The sequence below is a fragment of the Fusarium oxysporum genome, chromosome 6 (genome assembly GCF_000149955.1).
Source record: "Fusarium oxysporum f. sp. lycopersici 4287 chromosome 6, whole genome shotgun sequence".
Classification (NCBI taxonomy): Eukaryota; Fungi; Ascomycota; class Sordariomycetes; order Hypocreales; family Nectriaceae; genus Fusarium; species Fusarium oxysporum.
In genome coordinates, this window is record NC_030991.1 from 4,284,201 (window position 1) to 4,294,979 (window position 10,779).

General features: G+C 45.3%; 3 protein-coding genes across 4 annotated transcripts; 1 reads left to right on the forward strand and 2 right to left on the reverse strand.

Annotated features, from left to right (window-relative positions):
• Positions 1–2,770: 2,770 nt before the first annotated feature.
• Positions 2,771–3,935, reverse strand: FOXG_22847 (uncharacterized protein). The gene has a single exon (XM_018403265.1). It carries the CDS (start codon positions 3,716–3,718, stop codon positions 2,933–2,935), a length of 786 nt encoding a protein of 261 aa, XP_018258565.1. The 5' UTR covers positions 3,719–3,935; the 3' UTR covers positions 2,771–2,932.
• A 2,240-nt stretch (positions 3,936–6,175) lies between these two features.
• FOXG_22848 (uncharacterized protein) lies at positions 6,176–7,594 on the forward strand. Of its 2 annotated transcripts, none has more exons than XM_018403266.1 (2): positions 6,176–6,466; positions 6,519–7,594. In XM_018403266.1, exon 2 carries the CDS (start codon positions 6,631–6,633, stop codon positions 7,069–7,071), a length of 441 nt encoding a protein of 146 aa, XP_018258566.1. In that variant the 5' UTR covers positions 6,176–6,466; positions 6,519–6,630; the 3' UTR covers positions 7,072–7,594. The 2 variants fall into 2 exon arrangements, with proteins under 2 accessions (XP_018258566.1, XP_018258567.1); XM_018403267.1 differs by having other exon boundaries at positions 6,222–6,457; positions 6,519–7,553.
• Positions 7,440–9,204, reverse strand: FOXG_17538 (uncharacterized protein). Its single transcript, XM_018397546.1, has 2 exons — positions 8,810–9,204; positions 7,440–8,757 (listed from the first exon to the last, which is right to left on the reverse strand). The coding sequence occupies exons 1-2, from the start codon at positions 8,963–8,965 to the stop codon at positions 8,023–8,025; spliced, it is 891 nt and encodes a 296-aa protein (XP_018258568.1). The 5' UTR covers positions 8,966–9,204; the 3' UTR covers positions 7,440–8,022.
• Positions 9,205–10,779: the final 1,575 nt, after the last annotated feature.

A 10,779-nucleotide genomic window follows, 5' to 3' on the forward strand; every position in this document is an offset into this window, starting at 1 on the left:
TCTGAGAACATGGGCCCTTGCTTTGGGGCCAGTGGTCTAGCGGCCTATTGCATGACAGACAAAATACTACCTTGGCATGCCAGATATGTAGTTGCGCCCTGAAATCGACCGTAGTTGTGAAATGTCGATATCAGAAATGAAAAGTCAGGCTCATCTGTGAAACTTTGAGCCCTCGGCTCGAGAAAGTGCGCGAATCAATCCCAAGGATAGCAAGGCTGTTTGCGCAACAGAATAGTGTTAGCTGTCAGGGTAATCTTATGCTCTGTAAGAATTTCAAGCCAGAATGTGTCAGACATTACGTGTATTCGGTTCATTGATGTGAATTGGTGTATTCATGTTGTGTTCTGTTGAAATCTGCCCCTTAGAGGTTTTACCATTTCGGCTGTAATCTTAAAGTATCCCTGCTTGCACGTGAGGCCCCAGCACCTGTTCAACAGAATGCCCCGTGCAATATACAGTCATCTGAGGTACAGTTTACAAACACTCGACCTTGGCCCGCCAGCTGATTCTGATGAACAATCCAAATGATGGAATCTCAGGTAATGAACAGATCACCTGATCACCATGGGCATCAGCTCGGTGACGGCCCTGGAAGGACTGCTGGGACTCACGACAAACATTCATGTAGGCGTACAGATCACGATATTTCAACCTCCCTCAGGGCCTCTGAAGAAGAAAGGAATACTGTTGTGGAATTTCAAGCAACAGTGATGAATTCTTTCATCGCTGACCCCGGAGAATGGCTTCGAAGGGAGCGCAGTTATCCCAAATCGATAATAATAAGAGACGCCTACATGGAGGACAAATCGCTTCAAATGCCAGCTTTGGGGCACTATCATCAGATCATTCTTTTGCATCTCGATTATCCAGCGAAGATCAGAGGACAGAGGATGCTGACGGAAACACTATATCACCCGCTTATACAAGTTCAGAACCCGAAACTTGCGCGCTGCTTGAGAGTAGGCTGACAGCGGAGCGAGGCAACCATGATCTTGCCTTGGACGACGCCGCCTCATGTTTGAAGATGCATTATCAACAAGGCGAGCTTTCAAATGATTTGACACGGAGGCAACAAGTCGTTCGGGATTGTCAAGAGCCGGCTTTTCGATACCATCCTTGTGAGGCACACATGGGCGGTTGTTTGGAAAGAGTCAACACAAAGTGGCTTCGCGTAGGGCATAGAGAGGGGAGTCACACGTCTGGTATTATTAAGGATTACCATTTCAGTAAAGGAAGTGGAATATATTGAACTTATAACTATCTCAAAGAGATATTAATTCGATATAGCGTTGGCTCCGCCATGTTCGAATTGAAAAGAGTGGAACACGAATAAAACTATGTGATATCTGATGCTACGCGTTGCGGAAACCTCTTCCCTACCACTAAACGCGCATCGGTCGCGCTGTACGTAGTGGGCGTAATGCCTTGCGACCCTGGCGCCTATATATATATATATATACATCCTGGAAGGGATCTAATGCCTTCCTCAATCGTGCTGGAAGAGACAAAGATAGATGCGTGGCGGACATTGAGCTTTTCGAGGAATAAAACCTCTAACTACGTTGAGCGCTGGTATCCTGCAAGCCGCCGCGATTGAGAAGCACAGCAAGAGCCTGCAGCCCCGCTGTTGCTGCTTTCGGTACGTCCTTCAACATTGCCAGCTGTTTCATGTCTTTAATGCCGGCGGTGTCCAGCCACCGCTTAATCTGTTGCGTTTCGGGCCCTTGATTAGTCATTATAGCGAAAGATGCAAGGAAGAGAACTAGGCGAAAAATGAAAAGAAACTTTCGGCAGGTGTATTCGATAGCATATGTGAGGAGTGCTACCACGAGTAGGCACCCAGTATATCTGAGATCACTAAGATGCATGGTATATGTGTGTGACTAGCTATGAAGTGAGATTTACTTGCCCGTGGATGTGCAGTAGATATAATGAAGCTCAATTGCAAGAGCACGATTCTCCCCTGAATAGAAACACGTATATGGAGAGAATATATCTTATCTTGGTTTGATGAAATCCTTTGAATAGAACGTTGTGACATAAAATACAAAGAAAAACATATTTTTATACTGCTATTCTTAGAAACTAACACAGGAGAAGGGGCTAAGGCGTATATGCGGCGGTATAGGGTTACAGTGGTGTTAATTATGTCTTTTTACCTTACTTACCAGCTAACAAAACAGACAAATCCCCAAAGGCTGATACCAGTAAGTCATTTAAATACTCTAGTATGAAGTCTTTAACAAATTGCAAAGAACCCAAAATATATATAATAAGTAGAAGAATCTCAAGGTACTACCCATTCGCTACATTATCTTCCATTGTTAGGAGTGAAATCGACTAAGAATAGTGTGTAGAGGGAATACCAGGATTCCAGGTGTCTACGTGTCCTAATTCTACCTCTCAGGCTGTCTTACTATAGGTGAGAGTGCACGCTTGGCTGTGACCTGCAGGACAATTCCTGCTGTTAGCCATCACCACTATGTGCATAGTTTCACGAGAAGGCTTACGTCCTAGAAGACAGCTCCCTCCTAAAACAGGGATTCTCAAAGGAGTCATTTTGTGTAATCCTAAACCTTTTTGTCCCTTTATCAAAACTCGCCCTAACTCATTAGGCGGGTATCAAAATTACAAATAAACGAGTGACTCACGCTCAGGTATCAGAGACGTCCTCATAATCAACTAGAAGGTAAAGACCACCCATAACTATATCACCTATGCCAGCTAGTTCAGCCTCGCACTGGATTCTGATCCGTTAGGAATTCGCAAAGGAGCTAGCTGCAATACGGAATTTTCCGAGGTATGGCCAGATACATAGTAGGCAGACGCGTCGATCACAGTGATTCTTCACACAGTCGGGCTGCACTTCTTATATGAGACCAGTGACATTCTTCTCTTCACTATTAGACAACCAGACGTTTCTTAAGTTGTTTTATTGGAACTTTTTCTTTCCCCGATGAGTTTTTTTCAGTTCCTTCTGTTTTCTTGCTTTTGCCCTTGTCATGGGACCGTGCGAACGTGTCCGCTTCGAATCTTGCTGAGGTAGTTTCGTTTCTTGAGCCCCATCCAGAAGACCCCGGATCTCTTGCAGACAACCCTTGATCTCTTGCGCTGTTGTTGACGGTTTATCCAAGGTATCAAGCACCGGTCCGCGCTGGAATGCTGACAACTGCTCTGCTCGTAAAGCTTCGATCTCAGACCAATATTTCGCTCGGTCTTGAGCGAGCATATTTTTTAAATCTTCCACAGTTCTCTCAAGTGACTGAACTGCACCTTTCAAATGTAAATCTGGTGGTTGGCCTTGCGCTAGGGCTTTAAACTCGCGCAAGCTCTGGATCTCCTGCCTTATAATAACTTTGATATCCTCTGCCGTAATGCTAGAACTTGTTGCTGTGGAATCCGAGGATGTATTGTTTTCGTTTAGTATCGTACGGATACATGACAACTCTTTCTGCATCGAGGCTTTAAGAGTCCTGTGAAACGTAGATAACAAGGTTTCGGCATCTTCGCTCGATAATCCAACAGGCTTACTTGACGCATGGGTGCAGCCGTGCTCTACCAGTACTCGTCGCATGCAGTCATAGATAACATTATGCCATAATTGCAGTGGTGGGATAGCGATTGGAGGGATAGCGGTCGGTGGCCTCCACCCAGGCGGGGGCGGCAAATGAATGTGAGAAGGGTTGGGCGGCATATAATAGTTCCCGGCGGGTGGCATTGTAAAAGGGTATATAGGACCTTGGTAAGTAAGGAATAGAAAAACAGGTAAAGATAAGAAGGGAGTTAATTTGACCACGACAATGAGAACTAACCCAAGTTATAAGAGGCGTTCACTACCCTCAGAGGCATCTTCATTCTGCATAAGCACCCCCAGCATCAATAGTGCTGACCTTTTCAGGGATACGTGTGCTTGGAGAAGACAGTCCTCTTTTGCCTTACCCAATGGTCCAAGCAAATACGGGCCCACATGTTCAAGGCGGGACTTTTCAATACCAAACGTCCATTCTCTTAGCGTCGTATGGATGCGTCGTATGGATACGCAAGGCCTAGATCAAGGACCAGTACTAGCCCATGAATTCTGTGATGGTTATGTTAACTCGGTGATGGTTATGTGAACTCGGTGATGAGTATGTGAACTCGGTGATGAGTATGTGAACTCAAGAGACCCACATTCTCCACCCTTCTGCGCTCTACCCTGTCCCAGTGTAAGTCTTTTTACCGAACAGGCTCTGCACGCATGGCCGAGAATCTCCACCACGTCATTGCAGAAAAGAGTTCTTTGAAATGTCATAGATTTGGGAACTTATTTGCAGCAGCAAATTTCAATATACAATAACATCAGAATCGGTGCAAAATAGCCTAGCCCCATGAATGAACCGTGAGCATATATGGGAGAGGCAAGAGCGCGCTGATACACGGTAGACCGAGAGCCTTTTCACATCGTATCTCGGCTTACCCACGTCTGATATCATGCTACCCGGACAGTCCGTAGATGGGCTCTCTCTTTGTCTGAAAGCAGCGCTGCCCACAAATCAAACAGATCAAATCCGTGGTCGAATTTGATTTATTTGATACTTTTGGACACTGGATTTGTTGTTTGAGATATTTATTCAAACATTTCAAATGTTCCAAGGGTGAGCAAAACCAGGGGATGGAGAGGGGATGAGTTTGCCGTCGAGCCCCACTAAACTAGTCATTATTAGGTAAGGACTGCCAGACGCCATGACAAGGAAGCATCAATGACGGCGCGTGTTCGATGTTGAGGGGCTTACATGAGGGCGGCTGACTAACGTAAGAGTTCGGATAATGGCTCTGATTGGCCTGATCTAAGTGCCAGATCTTTGGCACCTCTTGAGTACCGGGTAAGTTGTGAGGAAAGGCGGCCATGAGCCTAACCAGCTATCTTCCATGGCATCATATCCCATACCAAATATATCAAATGTTATCTCAAATTCAAGATTTTGGATTTGTTTGTTTGAAATAAGATTTTCGGGATATTTGATTGATTTGTTTGGTAATTTGATTGATTGAATTTGATTTGTGGGCAGCGCCGTCTGAAAGTGGTCGTTGAGGCCATCGTCGGCCATCACCCTCTTGTGCATACTGTTTTTGGTGGTCTCATCCATCAGAAAACCCCAATCGCTTCCTCTGCACTCCTTCTCTGATCTAGGACCACGAGAAAGGCAGAAGCGAAGTACTTATGGAGGCGGAAGTAAGTTAGAGAAGGGGGGAATAGACCCCCTTACTAGCGCCTTGCTGTGATTAGCCAGAAACTTTTGTATTTACCCTTTTTGTGTGGCTTTAGTAAGCGGAATAAAATAACGCCGGGAGTCTTGGCCCTGATTAGGCTTACTGGACCGGCAGCGCGTGAGCTTCACATCCACAGTTCCAAGATCAAGTCGGCGTATCCGACACCGACATACTGCCCAGATACCAGATGCTGGCGAAATCCCAAGGCTGTTTGTGAAGTCTCACGGAAGTATCTATTATATGAGGCTAAGAAGTCTACTTGCATTTATGATTGTCATCAATTTTCCTAATGACATCAACTACGCTTGGATGAAGAAGCTGAAGACGCTGGATAGATTTGTGATTGCGAAAGCGCTATACTTGGTATTCATACACTCGATGAGGGAATAGGCTCCACTTCCACATGCATTGTCGAATGCAAGTATCAAATTCATTTAGAATGAAGTCGCTATCTCATGTATACATCTTTCTCCAGTTGGTCGACCTTATGTCATTCTACGCGCTTACGCGTACCTTGGAAACACAGCTTCTCTTTATCAAGTCCAGTAGGTAGACGCTTAGAACTGGTGATACATTTCTCTGACTGGACGAAGTGTATGTGTCAGGCTCTAGGATTCGTTGGCAACCGGCGCAAGAATAGATACCGTTCTAATTGCAGATTTCGTGTGTCCTACAAAAAGTATTCTCTCACACCCAGTGGCTTTCGCTTCTATTTTTGTACCCATAGAATAAAGGCTGTCGTAAGTATGCTGCAACATAAAGGGCTGCACAGTCGTGCAGCCCTATCTCAGCCTCGTTGATCGTGTAGCTATTGGGTCATTATTGTCACCGAGGCGGTTCCTCAAAACTTATTTTAGGATATCGTGTCCCGAAATACCTTAAGATACTAGACTCGGCGAGTTGATGTTAGTCACATACGCCGAATACTCAGTATTGTTTGTCATACATCTTCACCCTTAATTACAACACATCTGGCGACAGAAATTTCTCGTCTCCACTAGACAAGAGCTAATATATATCTCAACTTCCGCTCTTGCCATCATGCCATTGAACTTTCTTTAAAACATGATTGGCAAAAATAACCCGGCTATACAGACTCTCACTATGGTTGAAGCTGAAAGGCTAGACGTACCTCAAAAGCTTCCAACGATACCAGCTAACAGTTCCGACAACATCTGGCGAATCACGAAGGAAACGCTTGTTGATTGTATGGATGGTCGGTTCGGTCAATACTTTGATGAAATGATCATTATTGATTGTCGCTTCAGGTACGAATATAATGGAGGCCACATCGACGGCGCTATCAGTCTGGCACCAAGGTCCGGGAGCCTCGTAGATACAAATCTGCTGGATGATTTAATTCCCGCCAAGTCGCATCAGATGCGCACAGTTATTTGTTTCTATTGTGAGCATTCGAAGTATCGTGCACCCATAGTAGCAGCGCGTGTACGGTCTAAGGATAGGCTATATAATATTGAGCGGTATCCAAGTCTTACATACCAACATATCTATATCCTAGATGGAGGCTATAGTAGCTTTTTCCAATCCCATCCAGATCGCTGCGTTCCGCAAGAATACGTTCGGATGACCGACAGTGCGCATCGGAAACTTGGTGGAGATGAAATAGACCTTCTAAGACAAGTCACAAAATCACCGAAGAGACGGCGTTCAGGCTTATATGCGACCTCAAACTCTCCTCAGAAGCTAGAGAGAGAAATAATCGAAGCTTCAGCCATTCCTTTCGAGGATGTTCGCCTTGAGAATCGTACGGGAGAAGCATGCGATGCGGAAAAGACTAAGGGCCAAATGATTGCTGAGTGAATATGCACTGTGGTCATCAAATAGCTTCGTTTGTACCTCAAATTCTATTGTTGCACCAGTGCTAGAGTGCATGCGGAGCTGTAAGCCGACGTGAAACATCAGGGTCCATAACAACCCCCCTCCAGAATTGTTCTAGTCTCTCGTTTTGCTACCTTCTACAATCTGGATCTTTTCTATTCATCTATGCACATGCCGCTTGGGCGTCCCGTGTTAGACAACTGAGCATTGCAAGCTATCAAAAGCCTAGACACCAGCTAGATGCGCCCCAGGATAACCAAGGAAGTTAGCCCCATATGCATATCTGAGATTTAGAATTTAAATTGCCCATCAAGACGAAGGTAAAGATTTCAAAGTTAAAAAAAATATATCTAAGTCTATTGCGATACGAGAAATAGCCAGTGGGATTTACTCTAGGCACATGCAGCTCCGACAGTTTAGCGAAAAGAAACAAAGAAATAAGAAAAAACTTTCAAATCCCAGCAAAGCAATTGTACGATAGCAACGACTATAGTCTACAACTGTAGTTATCTTGCGACCGTGTCAGGTGATATTCAGTTCGCCGACCGATACAGAACAACATGAGCTTCCCCATCATGGATGATTATATATTCCGGTCTTGTTAATCTATTTCTTGTACCTCATTTAAAAAAGGAAGGTAAAAGCGTTATCCGGAACGTCTTTATTGATCTACGTCATGTTTATTCGTGTATAAAATACTTTCTGTCCCATGACTTTGGTCCTTAGAGCAACCTTCAGGCCATGGTACTATGAAGCTGAACACAGGAGCCTGCCTTTTCATGATGAAGGTCTCTGGCATAATCATCTAACCACCAGTGCAGATCGCACAAGCTAACGAGAAGCCTTGCGAGCTAAGGAATCTCGTTCGGTATTCCCGAATCGATATCGGCGTGTCCTACACTTCACGGAATACGTTCCGCTTCTTGGGAACTCTCAGTTCTCTTCCAATTTCTTTTGACTCTGTAGCAGCGGACATTGTTGATCTCTAGAGGCTTCCAGTTTTTGAGATACGTCCGAGAACCTAGCAACAGTATACTTCTGAAATACGGCTTCATTTGCGGGTTTTGAAGCGTTACAAAATATGGAAAAGATCCAACAGTCCAAAGGGTCGCAAAGCACAAGGTGCTCACCGGCTCGGTTAAGCACAAAGCCAGCGACGGTAAGGCATGATCGCGCCATAACCGATGGCTTGGTTTCCACAAAAGTTCGATACGGCAGGGAGAGCACACCGAGGTACGTCGCCATGTGCTGGACTGCTTCGTCATGACCCTCCATCGCAGTCATAAGCTGCACGAAGTCGTAAACAGTAGCACGCCTCATGGACCACTCAAGAATTTTGAGGATGTGCCTCTCCATCCTGATGAGCATGGAACGTTCGTAGTCACTTTGGCAAAATTTAAGAAGGTCTTGCATGTGGGGCGTATGGTCCGGAGGATCGGCAAGCTTCGATGAAATAAGAAGCGACGAGAGGCCCGCTAGCTTGTAATATTGTTCGTAAACTGTCTGTTTTGAGCAGTATTGGTCAAGAATATTGACAGCGAGGAAAAGGGTTCGCGGTAAGAGGTTGAACGAGGCGTGTGCATCAATGAGGAGCTGGATCAATTCGGGCCGCATCGACCAAAGGTGCACTTGTGAATCGATAACGGAAATGTTAGGCTGTCCTTGCTCCTATTTCGAGTCAATACGGGACCAAGCGTGGATGCTCTGGGATTTGATATACCTCCAGATATTGAAGCCGAAAGCCAAGATTTTCCAGCGGCTCACATTCTACTTGCTGTGAGTTTTGGCTGTTCAAACCATCATGACCCAAGCCGGCAAATCGGAGGCTTGAGACGCGCTCTCCGCTACCTTTAGCAATATCCGAGAACGACTGCATGCCGTTGTTTTGAAACCGTATTTCAATCTGTTAGATGCTTGGTGTGGTCCGGTGGAGATACTCAAGGTGGTAAAGGCGTATTTATAACAAAACCCATCTTGCCATATTCTCACGATCAGCAGCGTAGTTCCTTCTCCCCCCATTTAGTAACCATGTTTATTTGCTGCGCAAAAGTGATTGTGACCAATTTGCTTAACTCAGATCTTATTCCCCACAAGTTCGTGTTGAAATTACAAATCATGGGGCAAGAGCGGGTCCAGCTACATGCAAGAGACAGAAAATGAATTTTCATAATCCTAATACTTCCGGCTGAGGGTCGCGTGCCACCTTTGGTGTGTTAGCATCACCCTGTTCACAACTCACTTGCCTTTATTCGATTCAACACTTACGGCCGGCAGCCCGATTATAGGAATCTTGTGCAACAACAGTAACCATCAAAGCCGTGTTTCACTTACTTGTAACGCCATATGTTATGTGCGTAAGCTTAGTATTTGTCGTTACAAGTAGTTCACACACCTGTGACAATAAGGAAAGGTGATGACCTGATTTGAGAAGCACTACTTTGCTGTAATAGCCACGTCAGGAAATATATTTTAACTACAAGCCGTCTCATAAGATGTACTCGTAAAACATGCTCAGACTGGCATTCAGCAATGAGGAGGTGGTTTCTGAAAAGCATTTTTAGATCGTTGAAGTGGGAGATTGCTCGTATCTTACAGAAAGGAAAAAAGAAAAAAAGACAAGCTTCTCCGACGCACGACCTTTGAAGAACCACCTCTGACTCAATGGGAACCATTGCTACTCAGCCGAGAACCGTGGCAAGCCAAGCCAGGTTCCGTGTTGGCACAGCATAATGCTGGAACGGCGTGGCCAGAGAGCTCCCAAACTGCTGCACGATCAGCTCCTCCAACCACTGGCTTTCATACTTCTTCCATCAAAAACTGTCGACCGCTACTACGAATGATCGGAGGGAATACAGAGGTACGGGGACGGATAAAGCTTGTGGGTTCTCGAGCGACGAGTTGCAAATTTTGCCATTGGTAAGCTTGGGGGTGGCTAGAATTAGCGCGAATTGCCTGCAGAATACTACACAAAGTGGCGGAACGTGAGGTATAAGGAAACCTGGTGTGGGATTTATGTTTACGTATTAGATGGAAAATGCTGAGGTGAATTAACTATGAGTTAGTAAAATCCTACAACGCGTTTGTACTGTACCCGACAACCAGTGAAGGTCTGATATATATCGGGTATGATTTGGAAAAAGATTCAATAGGCGAGATGTTAGCTACCGGAGCAACTACACTCGAATAATCTGCCTTGCACGTACGAGGACACATGGAATGAAGATATCCAAGGAAACTACGATACCCAAGCTTTTTCACGACCAGCACTGTGCCCTCCGTGCAACTGGCTAGGTCTCACGACGTATCTAGCCGTATTACTCAAAAAAGTCACATTACTAGGCTTCGACGCCGCCATACGTCACTGTCCCATATCAGGACTACGGCGATCATGGAGCTGCTGTTGTGAAGAAGATCTGTCAGTGACGGCTAGCCAAGAGTCTTTAGGTTAGAGTATCGTGCGACACAACACCGCTGCCACATGACTATAGCTTTCGCCCTTTCTAATAGGGACAAGACACTCAGCGGTACCTTGGTAGCTGGTAAGACGCCATACTCTAGATACGGAATATCGACTACTAATCGGAAGAGGTCCTCCATCTCCTCGTAGAGAACCGATTTCTTGTGCGTCCAGGTCAAAGAAAGAGGTAAGTACAATAATAAGTTTGCGCATCACGTTTGTTGTATACGCAT

Excerpts from the sequence above, each read along its gene's own strand:
- FOXG_17538 (XM_018397546.1), bottom strand. The coding sequence starts at position 8,965 with ATGCAGTCGTTCTCGGATATTGCTAAAGGTAGCGGAGAGCGCGTCTCA. Across the intron at positions 8,758-8,809 it reads TTCGGCTTCAATATCTGGAG|GAGCAAGGACAGCCTAACAT; the intron begins GTATATCAAATC and ends GACTCGAAATAG.
- FOXG_22848 (XM_018403266.1), top strand. The coding sequence starts at position 6,631 with ATGCGCACAGTTATTTGTTTCTATTGTGAGCATTCGAAGTATCGTGCA.
- FOXG_22847 (XM_018403265.1), bottom strand. The coding sequence starts at position 3,718 with ATGCCACCCGCCGGGAACTATTATATGCCGCCCAACCCTTCTCACATT.